Source organism: Channa argus, chromosome 1 (genome assembly GCF_033026475.1).
Source record: "Channa argus isolate prfri chromosome 1, Channa argus male v1.0, whole genome shotgun sequence".
In the NCBI taxonomy this organism is placed as follows: Eukaryota; Metazoa; Chordata; class Actinopteri; order Anabantiformes; family Channidae; genus Channa; species Channa argus.
This window is the reverse complement of record NC_090197.1, coordinates 52,545,344-52,564,725: the sequence shown is the minus strand read 5'-3', so window position 1 is coordinate 52,564,725 and position 19,382 is coordinate 52,545,344. Positions and strand designations below refer to the sequence as shown.

Below are 19,382 nucleotides of genomic sequence, written 5' to 3'. Positions count from 1 at the left end.
TCGTCAGACACAGAAAAAAAAAAGCATTCGCACAATCAATCCATACTTTCAAGCTCCATTTAATGTCCTAGCAAAAGGAGTATGTGACCGATCTAAGGAGTGAGCAAAATAGAAAGTGCAATTTTTTTGTTCACCAGAGTTTAACATAATAAAAAAAGATCAAAGCAGTTCTTATGTCAGATGGAGCAGAGTTATTCATTTTGTAGAAATAGCAATGAAATCAGTAAAGGTACTCGGTTGGAGTATTTGGTGGTATGGTGTAGATCAAAGGCACATCACAGCTTTGTATCTCACTGGGGATTGTTGCACACGCACAGTAAAACACACATACACATGGACAAGCCTTCAAATTACATTTCCCACGTAGCTCTGACACAGTCTTATGATCTACAGTCATGTCTATGGAAAGCGGTCATGGACAAGTTCTGAGAGGCAAAAAAACATTTATCCAGAGCATGGTGCATTTTTTTTTTTTAATTTGGAGCCTGTCAAAGGGATAACATAGCATTAAGAATGTCCATCTCAGCTTTTATTCAAGTGGGTGTGATCCCAGAGAAATCAAATGTAGCATGACCAGCGCGGCATTTATCTCATATTCTGTTACGTGTGTGTTTCCTTTTTCCCTCGTTTTAAAATTGTATCCTTAAAGAATCACCAATATCGCATTGGTTCCAACTGTTCTTGCTCTAACAGTCAAAAAGAAAAACAGAAAATTAACATTCAGTAAACATTCTTCTCTAAAGGTAGTTTCCCTTATATAATCTGTCATTTCCTCTTCCATTATGTATACATAAACAAGTTTCAGAACATACCAATCAGTGGTTATTTCACAATTGGAAAAAGCACAAAATGTTTACACTCTTTTACAGGTAAATAAAAGTTTTTGACTGTTTTCAGAAAGGGTGTGGCACGGTTCAGAGTTTGTCTCATCGTTTGCCCACGTGCCCTTGTTCTCTGCTATTCTGCCATTAGATCTTTACATACAAATATTGACAAAGTGATGACTTGTGCTCTGAAGCCATCAAGTCTTTTTAAGAGTAATAATTATATGGAGGAGAGTGGGGAGGCTCTGAGGTGCTTGGAGGGGGGAGGGGGAGGCCAGAGGTGGCTGGGACTCATAGCTGGCCCTCGCTGCAGTGGGTGTCCTGACTGCTGCCAGGCTTCTCCGTGTCCTGACTAGGCAGTTCTTTCAGGATGAGGGCGGCGCTCTTTTCCGAGAACTCGTCACTGTCAGGCTCGAGACCATCAGGGCAGGGGAGTTTCAGAAGCTCCTCTCTGAGCTGAGCTGTGTGTCTCTGCAGGGAGCACACACACACACACACACACACACACACACATGCTCAAGCAGGTGGATTTAATATCAGATCTAATGTTACATCTAATTTTTCAGATTATCAGATATTTTTTCATTTTCTTGCTTTAAACAAATCCCAAGAAAGACCAGGACCAATGTTGTGTTGGTCTGTGTCTTAAACCTTTCTGATTTCCAGTCCTGTGTCTGTCTTCAAGTGTATAACTAACAGTAATAGTAAACTTTCACCTGCCTTCCCCATATTTAAAAAAATAAAAGTGCTTCTTTTCTGACAGAATGTAAAGAGAGTTCACCTGCTGTTGCAGGACACAAGATCTCATACACAACCTGTGTTTACATGCACAGTGCTGCTGTCAGCTGTCTGGATAAAGCTCATGTTTGAAACGGCATAACTGTTGGTTCATTTAGAGTGTTGTCATTCCAGTGAGAATATCATAATCATTAGCACTAGCACTCTCCTCACTGTTCTTCACCCAAACTCACCTCTGCCTGCTCTGCTACACTCCAGCACACTCTACACAGCCCTGCTGCTATGTGTCACTATCAAATGACTGCAAACAAAGAGCTGAAGGACAAAAATCCTGTTTCTAGTGCTGTTCTGAGTCTGGATCACATGAAAACTTAAGCAGCAGCCTCCCAGAATAAAGCTGGGGCGACTGCACAAAGCTCACTGCAGTCGATTGCTTGGAACAAAAACCAGCAATGAGTAGTTTATTTGTTCATTGTTCCAGTGAAACAAAGGTGAATGGATGTTGCTCACTGGAGTAGTGGATTTACTGTAGGTAGATAGCGGCAGACCTGGATGTGCCCTGAACTTCACATGACCATGTTTAAAAGCATTTATTTCTGACAGTACATTTTCACTGCACTCAGGTCAGTAAGTTACATCACCTTTAGTGCAGCAGCGTGATGGGACATGGTGCGGCCGACCCTCTTGTCGCTGCTGTACTGCTGGATGTCAGCAATCCACTCCTCACACTGAGACATGATCTCTGTTCGCTTCAGATAGAAATGTTTATGGATCACCTGCAAACACATGCAACACAATAGGGGTCAAGCACAGGGCTACATAACTAAGGAATTCTTCTCGTTCTTGAGTTACACAGTACTGTCACTTATTTATTGTCATTCATTTACACCCAGGTCCCCTGCCTTCCTGCTCCTTCAGTAGACTATGTAGCAACAGTCGTCAAGGCCAAGCATCAGTATGCAGCGCGTGTTGCAGTGGAGTTGTCTGTAGCTACTGCCCTGCTGAGGGAGGGAGTGGATTAGTTATGATCGTGGCAGCTGATTTGCTCTTTGCAAGAACAGCACAAAGGCAACAGGGAGGGTTTTAGGACCGCTTTAATCTCTCTGCTTGCTTCATCTTCATTCCATCTTTGTTGCCATTTCTCATCTCTTCATCTGCCTATTGTTCCTGCCGCCCAGCCCCCACTCTCATGGCTGTTTACGTTACATCTGTGGAGGTGGGCGACAGCCCAGAGCTAAGAGGAGATATTTCAAGGACACAGATGTATAGTAAATACTGGCTGCTGCTGAAGGTTTCTTGAAGCCAAGAGAAGATACAGAAACCAAGACAATCACTACAGAAGTAGTCTCACCCATACAGAACCACATGCTTGCCATTAAGAACATATAGTACTGTAAAAAGGGTGTTTTCCCTGGTTCTCCATGTGGTGAGGGCCAGCAGCCGTTTGGCTTTTGGTATTTGGACATGAGCACTGGTCGCAGCAAACCAGGAAGCTCTATGTGCAAACCATCTCTGATCATATTTTGGATTAAGGCATCTGACAAATAACCTTTCAGGAAAACATGCCTTTATATAGAGACACACACACACACACACACACACACACACACACACCATCTAGACAGAAAGAAACGAGTAGTTAGAGATGAGGTCCTCAAATGGAGAGTCTTTGCTGCCAGATGAAGTCAGTGACCTTTGAGGAAATGCTATCCACTCATTATTCCACAGGGCAAACGAGGGAGGACATGGAGCCAAGAAATGGACGTGTGGAGAAGCTTGAGACATGCGAGGTCAAGGGTAACAATGAATCATGCAGTCATTAAAAAGTTCCTTATTCTTGGTTTTCTATATTCAATCAGTAGTGTGCAGATGCCTCAGGTATTGCTTTACTACACCTGACCACAGCCTTCAGCCAATCTAAGGCTGGAGCATAAATATTTCTGTGACGTCCAAAGCAGAAGCTCCCAACACCCGAAGGACAAAGAAGTCAAGACAAAAAGTCAAGAAATTTCTATTTTACATTCTTCTCGACGGAAATGCTGCCAATTACAGGCTCCTACTGATATGTACTCAGATGGTGTGAGTGTAGGGCAAAGCAACAAAGTGACAAATGTAGTAAATTAGAATGAATAACAAAGATTCCTCAAGATGGTGACATTACGAACTAGAGAACAGAAACACTGTGCATGCATGACACATGTATGACACATGTATGATGTATACAGTCAATGAAAACTACCATCTGTGGAAGTGTCTCAAATCAAGAAAATTGGTCAACTTCACAACACTTCTAACCTCTATGTGAAGCTTTATAGCAAAAGCCGGAGACGATAGGTTCTAATGAAAGTTATCATTTGGGACATGCTCATCCTCACTGTCAGGAGTCAAAGAGGTGGATGGACAGTGGCAGGCCCACACATATAATGATGTACTTGGTTTTCATTCTATGTGCTTAAACAGAAACAACACTGTGAGTTAAAGCATAGAGACATTAAGACAACAGCACTGTGTCATTGATCCTAAGTGCTAAAGACGCTGCGTGATGAGGCATGAGAGGACGCGCTTAGGCAAGTGAGAGACTTGACAGTATCAGTCTTGAGAAGCATTAGCATAGCTGTAGCTGGGACTACATCAGCAAATACTGCTGCATCTTCAGCATCAGGGACAGCAGATGTAAGGCAAAATACTGCCTGTTCAACAAGCCAACGTCTGTGGAGATTCTCAGCCATCTAGGTCATGTTATCTCAAAGGTGCTTGTTCACTGACACTGTGACTGAAAATCTTGTCATGTCTAAAAAAGTGAAGAAGCCTTTTACAAAATGAAGATGTTCCATACATCTTGCTCATGTCGTCAATGTTGTGATTGTCATTGATGCAAAATGTAAAAATGTCATCATCGTTTATTTCAATGGTTGCTTCCCATTTTGTTTTAGTCCCATCTCTGTGTTGAAAAACAAGCTCTAACTCATTCATTCCAAATGTAAAAGCTGGAATTTAAATTCATAACCACGAGTACTGTTATATAAAGTTCTACTTATAAAAATATTCTTCTCATATTAAAGAACTCATTTAAATGTTTTCATAAAGTATTCGCTCCTCTTGCAATGTCATTTATACTGTAAAATCTAGAAAAGGCATTTGATAACATTTGGAATAAAATTGGAGCCTTGGCTCCATCAGACCGTATTAAATATAAGAAAACTAAATGTCTGAATGTTGATCAGCAAGAAGGTTGTGACAGCTAAATCCTATTAACTGAGGACTTAAAGGGGATTTCAGTGTGTTTGTTTTAGACAGTTCAGCTGGGCGGCATTGTCAAGTGCCTCTTCGGAGCTATGAGTGCTGAACATCTCTTGGTCTATCAGTCCATTTCACTGATGTCATCAACCCATGTTTTCCTTTAGTCATCGCAGGCTGTTAAAGACTAATATTTCACCTTTAGATCTCACAAAAAGCAGCAGTGGCTGTGGATACGTGATGGCAATGACGTATAATGTATATAACTACACTATATGCCCAAACCCAACTCAGAAAAGTTTGCAAATCTCAGAACAGAACATAAACAACATATCAGATAGTGAAACTGAAACATTTTACCATTTCATGGAAAATATTACCTCATTTTGAATTTAATGGCAGCAACATTTGTAAAAAGTCTTGGTCCCTCTCCTCTTTAGTCCGGAGGACACAGCGTCCATGGTTTACAAAAAGAATTTCAAATTTTGATTCATCTGACCACAGAACGGTTTTCCCATTTTGCATCAGACCATTTTAAATGAGCTTTGACCCAGAGAACATGGCGGCGTTTCTGGATCTTGTTCACATCTGGCTTCTTCTTTGCATGATACAACTTTAACTAACATTTGTAAATTGCTATTCACTCTTCAAAGACAGTGATTTCTGGAAGTCTCCCTGAGCACATGCAGTGATGTCCAGTAGAGAATCAGGCCTGTTGTTATTGCAGTGCTGCATCCAGTTTTGACCTCCTGATTCCTCCTGGTTCTCTGAATCTTTTGATGATAATCCATATTGTAGAGGGTGCGATCTTTAATGTCTTAGCAATTTTACAATAAGGAACATTTTTCTGAAATTCTTCCACAATTTTTTGTCACAGATTGGTGAACCTCTGCTCATCTTTACATTTGAGAGGTTCTCCCTCTCGGAATTCTTCCTTTTATACCAGTCATGTTACTGACCTGTTGCCAATTAACATAACAATAACCTAGTTGTCCAATGTTGGTCCTTTTGGAATTACTTTTCCAGCCTTTTGTTGCCCCGGTTCCAACTTTTTTGAGATGTGTTGCTGCCATCGAATTCAAAAGGAGCTAATATGTTCCATGAAATGGTAAAATATCTCAGTTTAAACATCGGATATGTTGTTTATGTTATATTATAAATAAAATACGGGTTGATGAGATTTGCAAATTAATGCTGTTTTTAATTTACGTTTGAATTAGAGTTGTATATAACTATGTATATAGAACATTTTAGACAAACCAACTACTAGTGGAAACTCTAGAAAGTACTTAGTTAAACTTGTAAACCCACCATGTCACTGTTTTTACTTCATCAGCTAAGAACTGGCAACAATACAATAACAATATTGGGCAGTTATATCAGTCTATAGAGTTACACTTGTTAGATAATCAAGCAGTAAACCAACATCCAAGCTGCAGAATGTCCCTTGTGAAATATTTATAAGACAAGACACTGCAGTGGCTTCACAAAATAGCCACACATTCTCACTTTTCACTTGGCCTCATCACTACATTCAAATTAAACTATATTGCTGAAAACTGAAGACCTATTTTTACATATGTGTATTTTATATGTTTATGTTTTTATACTGTATCATCTGAATGTATTTCCTTCTTTTAATCCAGTGACTGAATCACTTTACTTCCTGTTCATTCCCTCCCTCTCTCATGTTCCTCTCTGGAGAGCACCTCTTCCTCAGTCTCCCCTTTGTTGACATTTTTAAATAAGCCTGCTTTGGATGAGCAGGTTGAAAGACCGTTATCTTCCCTCGCACTATCCTTCTCACTAGGCAACATTTAAAAGGATTTCAGGAAAAAAAAAGTGAGCAAGAAGGGAAAATAAAGCTCCATATGATTTCATCTCCCAAGAAATTAATGAGACAGGGATTTATTATCAGACAGTGTGCCCAAACAATCCTCAGAGGGGATCGAGCATTCAATTCCTGTGCTGTGTTAGCTTCAGGACGGAAATAAATATAAAATGTCAAGAAAGGTGGCGGTGAATAATTCTGTGTGAATAATTCTGGATTCCCTTTTAACTTTGGTTAAAACAAAAACCAAATATACCATAAATAAGAACCCAAATGTGTCTCTGGAAACACCCTTTAAAAGAAATCTTTAATCTCTCTGCATCACCTTGCTTTCTTAAGACAAGTAAAAAATAAAAGCTTCTAAGAGAAGCTGATTTTGTTTGGTCATTTTCACTTCTAATAAAACGCCTAAAATGACAGGCCACACTCTCAATATGGAGGAAGAGCCAAAGATGTTTTTTAACACTTGGGAGGATATGCAGGATCATTTTAAGAGCATACATACTACAATTTATGTTGCAGTTGCTGAGCCTTCGTGTTTAACACAAGTGGATTGTTTACGTGCAGATTTAAAATTTGCACATCATGTTCATGTTCAGACATACAATAGAGTCTTGTTCCCAAATGTTTTCTTGCCTGTGTATATACTCTAATGCCAAAGTAACTGTGTGCCAAATAATTGCGAGCCAGACTGGATATTTAAAATTAAATAAATTATTGCCACTGTGAGAAACAGAAGGTGGTGCAATGATTGGGGTTAATGTACTGATTATACTAAACAGGTGTGAACTGATCAGCCACAACACTCAAACCACTGATAGGTACAATAATTAACACAGATCATTTTATTACAATAGCATGTGTCAAAGGGGGATTTAATTAGGCAGCGGTTGAATGTTTTTTGAAATGTGTGTTTGAAAGCAGGAAAATGTCAAGCGTAAAAATCCGAGTGATTAAGAGTCAATAACTGCTAAATCCTACATCAGTGAACCTGATGGCTTCGATTGCTAAGAAACAAAATGTTTTAATTAGAAACTTTGGAGTAAAGGAAGGTAAGAAGAATGTATTATTTTAATTTCTTCCTCCCAACTGCTCCTTCTTCAGAGCCCATGTATTTTAGCAAGTGGAGGAGGCCTGGTGTCCATTATCCAAAATAGTTTTAAATGTCGGCAGATTCCAGTGGAAACTTATTCTAGTTTTGAGCTGCAGCTGTTTGTTGCACAGCTTCTCTTATCGACTGTTGTGTGCAGTGCAATCATCCTTCAAATACTTAAGTTTTTTACTTGCTAGAATATTGATAAACGTTTAATCCTTGGGGATTTTAATATTCACATCTGCTTCCCAGTTGACCTGCTGGTGAAGGACTTAAATATTACTGATTCTTTTAATCCAAATCAGTTGGTGCATGGACAAACACTGAACCTTAAAAACGAGAAGGTCAGTTTTTTGATCTCTGATCTTTGATCCCCCCCTTCAACAGCAACAGAGTTTTCTAGCTGCTTTTAAAACACTAGTCTGTATTCACTGATCCCTCCTGCTAAGGAGCTGTTAATCTCGCTACATTTTAAATTCTGCTGCACAGCTTAGATACAAACCAGCCAGGTCGTAGTCAGAGCCTTGGCTAAATGACTCAACTTGGGCACAAGCTGAATGTACATGGAAGAACATGTACACTTCATGTTTATGTGGGACTGTTTGTCTGAATGCAATAAAAATTCATTTCACTTTCCAAAACTGTCTTCAATAATCGTCATAAACCTCAGGTGTTTACAGTAACTGTAAATGTCAACAACAATGCTGTTATTAACCACTGCACTGTTTCTCACAATGGGACATCTGGACAAACGTGAGAGCTTTCTTCACTATTTTACTGATAACATTATCTGGCTCTGTTCTACTGCCATCTCCTCTGATCCAGCTCTTACTCCTGAGCACTTGGCTGTGTGTCATAAGTTTGAGCCTGTATCTCATCAACGTCATTGTCTCTGGATTTCATGCCAACAAGACTTTTTAAGGATGCTTGTGGGACTGCTCTTATTAATTTCTGCCTAAGTGCAGGGTCAGTCCCAGAGACATTTAAACAGGCTGTTGTTTAGCCTCTTCTCAAGAAGCCAGAACCAGACTCCTCAATGTTTTCTTATTCAGATCAGTGTCTTTATTGCCAATTATGTCAAAAGTTCTAGAGAAGATTTCAAAAGTCAATAGCATTAAGGAAAAATGTCGGCCTTGTTGTAAGTCAAAACAGAGCCATAAGTGCATTACTAAAAATTATTAATGACATTCTGTTGCCCGGGGATGCTGTTGGTTTTGTTGGTGTTTTTATCTTACTGCCACCTTTTTTACAGTGTATCAAGAAATCCTCTTGTTTGGGAATTCAACGCAGTGGTTCACATCATATCTTACTAACAAAGGTTTTGCTGTTAGTATTGAAGCCTGTTCCTTTGCTTCAATGCCCCTCTCCTGTGGTGTCCCTCAAGGGTTGGTGCTTAAACCAGATCTGTTTTCATTGTACATGCTTCCATCGCTATGAAGACTGCATTCAGATAGATTTAAGTTTAGAGGCAATGACAGGCATGTGGCTACAGCCACTGTTCGACCGTCTGAGGGACTGAGAACATGGCAGGAGCTTAATTATTTTACATTGTAATGAAATAAAAATGTAGTGTGTGCTGTTTGGAAACTGGGCTACTATAGCTGCCTCTGATCAGGGTCTTGACCCCCCAGCTTCACAAAAAAAGTGTTTAGTAAGGATTTGAAATTTGAATAACAGATCAACACAGTTATAAAATCTAGCTAACTGGGGTTGTTAAGTAAAGTCAATTGATTCTCCTCTTTATTGATTTTGAAATAGCAATTCATGCTTTTATCAGTTTTGCACTGTACTGGTGTTATTCAGTGATCCCTCTGTCATCTTCAGATGGTTCAATATGCTGCTACTCAATTCAACCATATGAGCCCAGTTTTAGCCTCTGTCCACTGGCTTCCGGTTCGCTTTCATATTGATTTTAAGCTGTTGAATTTTGTTTATAAGGCTTTAAATGGACTGGCATCACCTTTCCTCAGTGAATTGCTCCAATGGTAGAAACCAGCAAAGTGCCTCAAATCATCAACTACATATGAGAGACTTGAATGACAACTGTATTTTAGTAGTTATGATACTATGACTCCTACCTCTTTAAAGCATGGGGAAGGATTGCGCATCTGCTCCAGCATAGCCCATTTTACAGTGGCCTGACGGATGTTACCATCGTATTCCCGTGAACTCTGGGTGCCACTGGGAGTCCCACGGGACCGTTCATACCCCGGTTCATTGAAGTAGGGCTCAGTCACCAAGATGAGGGACTGCACTGACACTAGCACCTAGTAGAGAAAAGAAAATATGAAATTTAAATACATGCTTAATGTATTGAAATAACTTCTTCAGTCGCACACACTAGTGGAATTCCTAAAGCGATGCAACTAAAAAGCATTTAAGACCCATCCAATTTGAATTTAAGACAATTTAATACATTAGTTAAAGGGCATTTAAGACATCCTTAAGACTTATTAATTCACATACACACACACACACACATATACTGTATATCTATATATAGATATATATAGATATACATAGAGAGTTGACCAGTGTAGCCACAATCTGATTGAGAAAGTACTGGTGTCATTCAGTCTGAATGAAGTGGAACCCAGTTATATCCTCCAGCATAGGGCTTTGTTCCACCCTGGCCTAAACAGGCTCATTAAGGGAGGTGGAAGTCATCATGTATTGTTGGTAGTTAGGTGTGGTCCTCTTGGTGGATGGATGATAGGACAGCATGAAAAATGGGAGACAGGTTGTGCCTGAGGCCTCCTCCTCTGTTGAGAGGAGGATTCTCCATGTGACCATAAATGGCGTCACATTCTCCTCTCTCATACAATCTGTCTGTCCAAAATACATTTTGGACAGACATTGTCATCCTCAAACGAGTGTCCTTTGTCCTTCAGTTGTAGGTACACTGCTGATTCCGGTCTATTGGTGCAGCAAATGTTGAGAGCCTTGTTCAAAGTCAGGTTGTGATAATGCTAAATCATGTGTTCAAATGACGGATAATATGAAAAAGCAAATAACCAAAACAAACAACAACCCAAAACTCATAACTTTAAGAAAACCTTACGCAACTCTTGTTAGGATCTTGAATACGGTTATACGTTTAACATGGTGTAGTGGGCTGCACAGCAAATATAAATATCTATTTGTACACTGTCTATTATATGTTCCTATGTATGTGAACATAATGATACATGTATTAACTACATCATTGTACATTACATGTCATTAAAAGGGCAAAACTGTACTGTGCATATAATTGAAGAAATAAACAAAATTCAAGTTGTATGTTAGATTTACTTTTTTGCACCAAATTGTAATTGTAACTCCAGATGTATTGTTAAATCATCCTAACATTCTGCCAGTGTCCTCAATATTCAAAGCTTCAAAAATGATCTTGGGAGTGCTTGATGCTCCCAGTCTGACAAAAGCTCAGACCATTTTGGCCCCATAAGAATATATCTTTCAATATATCTTTATAAACAGCTCAATTAATGCAATGGTGTGTCTCAAGGAGACTAAGGACGTCCTTTGCATCATTTCTGTCTGTTCCAACCCACTTCATTACCAACAATGACGATCTTGGGCTTGGAGGGATGCCTGCTGGCCCCAGCCAAGATGGAGCTGGATGAACTTGAAATCTATCAAGTGGATACCAATGACCTTCACTTGATGCAACCCTAAACATAGCTGCCTGATTTTTAAGTCGAAATGAACTAAAATTAATGACTGGTTGATTCTGGCTTAGTCCCCTGTCTCCTATTCACCTAGGCCTTATTTTCCATTATTGATCCACAACAACGCTAACTGGAATGATAATCGATGGAGACATCTCTATGCACTCTCCAGCCGTGCAATTGCGGGGAAATATTAAAAAAAAAAGACAGAGAGAGAGAAAGATTTATTTCCAAGGCCCCTGGTTCACTTGTTTTTGGATCAATATATATGGAAAATTAATGCAAATGTGTACATGACAAACAACCAAATAATAGTGTGTCAACATTGTCTCTTCAAGAACTTACTTATCCATAGCTGCCTGTGCATCCACTTGGATGCTCATACGCTCCCTTCGTGCTACACTTTATCAAATGCATAATGTATCTCCTAAAGCTGTAGTTAATGAAAACACTCAAAAACCTCTATGACAATATTTACTTACATAAGAAATTTGGTTATGGGTGTCACACCACAAATATATGTTAAAAATATTCTAAAAATGTGCCCAGAATGTGAGACACCAAAGCGTAAACATATTCTTTTTCAGAGCATTTAGTCTTAAAATGTATTTCCTCTTTCTATAGCTTGAGAAATTATGTCTTTGTACTGAGTTGGCAATAAATAACTTTGGCACTTGCACCTGGGTGTTTTTTTATGTAAACAAGAACTTCTGTCACCATAAAGAAAAACATTACAATAATCTGCTCAATCAAAAAAACATCAGGTCAGTTCAAAACAGACATGTGAGCTAAACATGCCACTGAGGAAAAGTGATTCTGACTTTGAGATGACTGATGTGTGTATGCAGCAACAGCACAATAATAACGACTTAATATGAATCCTTCATGTGAGCTCTTAAACAAGGACGTGTCCCTCCTGATGGATCTTCATCTTACCTGTAAAAAGCTTGAGGTCTGTGGGTTCCATTTCTCCTCTGGTCTCCCATGCCACGTGTTGAGGATACTTAAACATACCTGATTAAAACACACACACAAATCCAACATATTAATTTATATTACATAACATTTGAGATTTTTTAAAATTTGTATTGAGTCTGAACACTTCAAACGGTTATGACAAGACAACAATAGACCTGGAAAAGTATGTAATGCTGAACATTTTACACCATGAAACTGCAAAGAATTTGGGGATTTCATAATCTACACTTTATAACAAAAAACAACAACAAAACTTTTATAGAATCCAGAGAAATGTATATATCCACAGGACAAGGCCAAATATTAATATTGAATGGCTGCAATCTTCTGGCGCCCAGGAAGCACTGAACTAAAAACAGAAACGATTCTGTTGTGGAAATCACTGCATGACCACTGAAAAAGAAAATCTGTCTGTCATCGTCTGTGAGCACAGACTGGCACTAACATGCAAAGGGACAAGTCTCCCAGATTATTCAAAGTGGAAAACTTTCTAGTGGTTCCCTTCTGTGCTAAACAGGCGACGGTCAATGTGACTGGTAATGAATGCACAGTAAAAAAACCTGCATACGTGATATATGATAAACACTGATTACGGTCAGAATGGGCTCGATAGCGGCCAAAAAAATGCTTTCTTCTTAAACATTTTGCTGGGTTTAAATTTAAGATGAGCATGTATTATTTAATAACATTTTCAGTTGTAACTTCATATTTTGTCTATACTCTTTCCAATCAAATACAGGATTTTATTGATTTGCAAATTATATCCATATTGATTTATACAGCTAAACCAGCTCTGTGCAGAAAGGCACCTTCCAATTCTTCTGATAGAAATAACATTTTGTTGGAACAATTGCTATTATTACTGCTACCATTTTTAACACCATCACACCATTTAACACCATTTCGTTACCACCATTTGCTAAACATTTTCATGTATCCCTTATGAATTACATGGATAAAAAGTTGATTTAAGAATTACTGAAATACTCCAGTGTTGATTAAAAAAAAAAATAAAAAATACTTTTGTTCTTATTTAACTTCCATTACTACTCAATGATTTGAAGTTGGAATCTGATGCAGGGCTCTCAGATGGGCAGAACAAAAGAACTTCCAAATGAATTTAAACACTCCTCAGCAATGAGCTTGTTATGATATCCTCTCTCTTTTTCATCTATTTAACCAACCAGCCATAGCTCATCAATCATGCTGGCGGCTTGCTTCCCCCTAGCTTTACCATTAATGTGTGAAGCCCCAGGTATTTCTTATAGCAGCTGCCTGGGCCCATTATGGAAATACATGTGGTCTGCCGGGGGGCAGCCTAATGAGGCATAGCAGACAGGGTGAGCTTCAGCAACTTGACCCCAACTCCTCAATTGAAGGAAGGCAGGGCCAATAGTGAAACATATCTAATAGAAACTTTGAGAAATGTCTGAATTTTAAATGTGACAGACCTGGTGAAGTCAAGTCTTCAGATACAGGGTTAATGTGACACTATAACATCAACACCGGGTGATTGATGGACAAGCAAGGCAGGTATATTTTCTCGTTCTATTGACTAAGAATTTAGTGTAGATGTTTGAATTGTCAAATTGTAATTATATGTATAAAAACACAAATGGGACAACGTCAATGTACTGTTGAGACATTCTGAGCCTTTAAACTGTCAATTAAATTGTGGTGTGACAAAATCAAATAGATGTGAGCTACACTGAAGCCCTCTTCATCTACAGTAATATTCTCTTGCCTTCCAATCTTTGGCCAAATTAATATGTCACTTTCCACAATTCATCTCTCATAATGTGGTTTTGATGGATGAAAGAGGCCTGTCATTTAAAAAACCCAAACAACAGTATTAGAGTACAGCAACTCAAACTGCTGTATGCTTAGTCACAGTGTGTATGCATTCTCATAAGGCAGGCCTCATCTGCAGGGTCTCTGGAAGAAGTGCTGGGCTTTTTGTCAATGAGGTCATAAGTGTTAAGAAGGACAAAATACTACCTTACATTTTACATTTGTTATCATTTAACATTAAAGCTCAAGCATGCAAGTTTCCCCCCCCCAAAAAAGTATCTATCCATCCATCTATTTATCTATCTATACACACACACACACAGTTTTAACTCACTTTCCCATCATTGTAGAGATTAGGGTTAAAGCGCACACTGTGTCCTCCAGTAGTTTCTAGGTTAACCAATGGGGGGGAGTTGGGATAGTCTTGTGGAAAATAGACATCAAACTCGAAGCAGCCATTGGCGTATGGGGTGTCAGCTGGGCCTGTAATGAGAACCTGTCGATACAAAGAGGGGACAGGCTTTAATACCAGTCTGACATTCTGAGAAAGGGATGTTATTAATAACACAGTGGACTAAAGAAGACTAACTATGAACTACACAAAGAGCAAAATATGAATGGAGAAATTGTACCGACTCTTTTGATCTTTTCCAAAGCTACAACAATGTAATAAACAGGCTGAAGAGTGAAATTAGCAACAAAACCAGATCCATATTATCTACAGTACACAAGCATAATATACTGTATACATATATATACAGAAAAACACTATTTATACTGTGTCACGTGTCCGGTTTTGACCTTCGGCCTTGATGGTATTATATACGGCAGATGGTGGGATCATCAAAGTCTTCACATTTTTATGTTGATGCAATTTTTAGGCACAGTTTGTCAATAGCAACATCCATCAGGTCTTGTAGCAAGTTTCCTATTTTGGTACATGCTCAATATCTGCAGAAACTATGTTTTATAAAACCTAATAAAATAAGTTTCAATAACCGATTTCACAATGTTTCATCCAAGTCTGATTATAATCAGATTAAAAGGAAGGTAGAGCGGTCGTCCACCAATCCTGCACTTGTTAGTTCCATTTCAAGCTCTTCACGTCACATTTCGAAATGTCCTTGAGCAAAACACTGAACCCCAACTTAGTTGCTCTCGGTGAGTGTTGGCCAGCTCCCTCATAGGTGTGTATGTATGTGTGTGACTGTGAGTGTGAATGGGTGAATAAGAAGCAGTGTAAAGTGCTAAATAGGTGTAGAACATTTTCCATAAAATGCAAAGACTTGAATTATCTGATAAATGTGGTAGTTGTATGGTAGAGAGTGAGAGGTAATGTTCAATGGTAATGTTCATATCTGTGCAAAATATACGCCTGATTCAGACGTCTACAATGTGTCTACGCTGTAATACTTTGCAATGCTTCTTAGAATCATATGACCTAATGGATACTTTGTGTCCTCTGATACTGTAACTCCTAATCTCTTACATATGATTTTGATGATTGACATATATGTTTATTCTTTATTCTTGCCTTTGATGTGTGACTGAATAATGTGCTCTGGTTAATAATTAACTGCTATTAAAAGTGTAAATATATTTATAACAATTCTGGTGCCCTACAACAAAGATACATTAATGATTAATGTGCATGTTTGCTACAAAAGTAATACGTTGTTTGGGGGGAGGTATCGTGCTGTTCTCGGGGGAGAAGTAATTCATGGTAGATTATGTGGAAAACAGGCATATTGTTTCTGAGATAACAGGTGTCAATGTTTTGCTTTGTAGAAAGTTTTTGTCATAGACTTTATATTTTAAATAATATATTCATACAGTAGTTGTTTCCATGTTTGTGCACCTACAGTACCATTGTTTTAAGATGTCACTATTACTACATTAATGTCTGTATGCAGTGATGTGTTCATTCATTTCTGTTTTGATTCTGACTTTGTTGCTAACATGCTGCCTTTATTTAGAATGTTCCTTTGCCAAAACCGAGCTAAACAAATGAGGATTTTGACATTTAGCTAAGGAGACTGCTATTAATCAACTTGTGCGGTGGATGACAAGTCATAAAGTAAAATACTACAGGCAGTGATCCAGTACACAACATTCTTATGGAAGCCTTCATTCAGCATTACTGAGTTATCAAACTAGTGTTTCCAGTAATTGCATCCTTATAAAAACCAAACACTTAGTTTCATTACATCATTGCAACCCTCTATTAATACTGACATAACATACCACTATGTGCTTAACAGTCAAACAATATAACAATACATCAAAGCCTATTAAGAAGTTGTAAGTTGCCTGAGTTGTAAGGATTTACCTGTCTCAAAGGTTTGTACAGTGGTGTCAGGCCTAAGCTAGTTGCTGAGCAAAGTGCTAGTTTACCTTCATGATGTCTAGTCTCTCCTCATCACAGCGGACAAATACGCTGGAGGAGGATGACAGGGGCAGAGAGGTGGACAGGGTGACGGCCTCCTGGGCAAGGCGGCGGGATCGAGCTGCACTGTTTGTGTCGCTGGCGTTCTTCACCTGAGACATGTAGTGGTAGTTGACCTTAAACATTAGCTTCCCATCATCATCCTCTGAAACCATTTCAAATGTGTCTGGACAAAGTGGAGAGGAGAGATGTTTTAAGGAAAACGCTTTGAATTATAGTGGGAAATTTGCATCTCATGAAATGTAAACACTTCTCTGAAAAGACTTTGCTGTGATGTGTTCGTCTTGACTTAGAATTTTGCTGCCTTGTACCTCTCGTTAGTCGCTTTGGATAAATCCGTTTGCTAAATGACTAAATGTAAATGTAAATGAAAATCTACTTGTAAAAGTGTACTCTGAAACACTTTTCTGTCCGGACACTGTACCAACATTGCTTACACTCCAGTCACTTGCAATTACTTCAGAAGGGAAGCTTCTTCCAAAATGAAATGCAACACAGCAAAACAAGTACATCTATTACTGACATGGCTGAAGAGAGAATGATGGACAAGACAAAGGGATGAGCAGGACAGAAATGTGGCCTGAAACTGCTTTACTTTCAGAATTGTGGCACAAGGGCATCATAGGTTATATAAGAATGAAAAGAGAGTCGAGTGTGATGTAAATTTGTGTAAAAGGAGAAAATCTATGAAGCAATTGTTGATTACAGTGAGTAATTTGCTGATGCATGACATAGGGTAGAACACACAGTCACTCACAGTCACACACACACACAGATCTCCTTTCAGTTTGTCAGTCATGGTTCAAGCATATATGTATTGTTTGACCTATGTTAATTAGCTTACAACATACCAATCTACACATCTTAAGTTGCTGCAGGAAAAGACACAGGTGCAACACCAATGACCGATTCTTTTATTTAAGCTTAACTCTTATTATGACACATGTTTATTATAGTATGTTTGAACTAATCTCACAGGTTTCCCAAAACCTAAATAATAAGTTCCCACAAGTGATTTCATTATGTTTGACCCAAGTCTGGTTAGAATCCCAAGAAACCTCAAAGATATTACTCCACTGATAAATGTGGTGACATAAAAGAAAAAAGTCTATGTATATTAATGTGCATGCACAAATATACATACTCAAAAACAAAAATACCAAACTTACCAAACTGCAGCTTTTTCATGGCAGCTACATATTTTTCCTCTAAAGAACGTAGGATGGACAGGGGCTTGGGCCGACTTGTCACCTTCCTTGAGGACTCAAACAGCTTTCTCTCTGGTAAGGAGGTGAAGAGAAAAATCATTAAAAACAGAGTAAAAAAAAAAAAAAAAAAAAAAAAAATGTGGGGGGGAGTGTATCCATGGCAGAGAAGCATTAGCTTTGGAAGATCTCCTCTTCTACAAATCCCGCAATGCCACACTGCCACTGGGTTATTTATCACAAGAGACACCTAAGAAAGCAACTTGCTGCAATCAGTGCACTGATCTTCACGAAGGTCAAACACAAACAAGCACATAAAGAACCAGTACAAAAAAACCTGGTGGAAACACAGTTCAAGAATCTGTCACCCATGTTGTAAATAAGCTATGTGAAATGCACATAGTGCCAAACAAGTCATTATTTCATGCCAAAGTGAAAACAGATCTCTACAAATCCATTTAAATCAATTAAAAAATATAAAACAGAATATCATTGACTATTATTGCAAACATTAGGCAAGAACTTCTCTTTCATTTTTAATCAATGCTGCCTTGCTCCCCATGGCTTCTCTTAAAGCACGTCTTAGAATTAATGATTCCCTCATGCTGTAAGCTCCATACTGCACAACTCTGCATGACATGTTATTGCAGAGGCCTTTCTTGTATTCATTTCTTTATGAGAAATGATATATTGATCTTTATCTGTATCTGCTTCCCCAAACACAACTTTCCACCACATAATACAACCGACATAGCTGGAGCCTAAATGATCCCTTAGATGGTTATTTAGTTGGACCGAGCATAAAAAACTATAGAAAGATGGAAAAAATGTGTGGGTGGAGGTTAATATTGTGCACAACAAGATAATGAGGGAAGTGTTACATTTCATGATGTGGTGGAGATTTTATGGATGGAACTTCTTTTGCAAGGTGACTAATATCTAGCTAGACGAATCTACTTCCCCCCATGTACAGAATCAATTAAAGACATGTTACAGTCTGAATGATGGGACAAAGCTTGGAGAGATGCTCCATCTTCTCCACAGGGTTTACAAGAGAATCCTGAGCTTTAAAATAGATGCCAAGGACTGCGGCGTAATTTTAGAAACACATCCTCAGGAGTGTACAGTCCACAAGAATTCCCATTAGAAGAGGTTTAAGGCAACACCTACGGGCGAGCTCGACCTGCAGTCTTAGTGTTGGTGTCAGATTTATTAAAATACAAAAACAAAGATTTAATGGTGATTAAGATTCAATTGTTGGGTTGCAGTTAATTGGATGTGGGCATTCAGACTTTTTTGGTAAACTCAACTTAGAAACCCACTTTCTTGTCCTTGTACAATGAGGACAGGACACAGACAACAGATGAGTCTGTAAGTGACGAACACTGAGGGGAGCTGGGACCGGCTGAAATAGTTCAGACCAGGTTAGAAAAAAGAAAATTTTGGATGTCAGCCAACAAAATCTGTTAGTCAGAAAAAGTGCAGAGACAGTATGATAAGACCCCGTTTGTTGTTACGGCTTCACATTTTTTCTCTAAATCCTAACTCAAGTCTGTTACATGCACTGA

The 19,382-nt window shown here is 38.7% G+C and overlaps 1 protein-coding gene across 6 annotated transcripts in view; it reads right to left on the bottom strand.

The window, feature by feature from the left end:
* Nucleotides 1–43: 43 nt before the first annotated feature.
* Nucleotides 44–19,382, bottom strand: part of birc6 (baculoviral IAP repeat containing 6) — a 101,729-nt gene continuing 82,390 nt past the window's right edge. For all 6 annotated transcript variants that reach the window (XM_067475878.1, XM_067475905.1, XM_067475912.1 and 3 more), the window contains exons 67-73: nucleotides 17,779–17,889; nucleotides 16,558–16,775; nucleotides 14,498–14,659; nucleotides 12,331–12,408; nucleotides 9,802–9,990; nucleotides 2,204–2,338; nucleotides 44–1,295 (exon numbers count right to left, since the gene is read on the bottom strand). In XM_067475878.1, coding sequence (XP_067331979.1) covers nucleotides 1,116–1,295; nucleotides 2,204–2,338; nucleotides 9,802–9,990; nucleotides 12,331–12,408; nucleotides 14,498–14,659; nucleotides 16,558–16,775; nucleotides 17,779–17,889 — 1,073 coding nt within the window. In that variant the 3' untranslated portion in view covers nucleotides 44–1,115. The remainder of the gene's footprint in view (nucleotides 1,296–2,203; nucleotides 2,339–9,801; nucleotides 9,991–12,330; nucleotides 12,409–14,497; nucleotides 14,660–16,557; nucleotides 16,776–17,778; nucleotides 17,890–19,382) is intronic.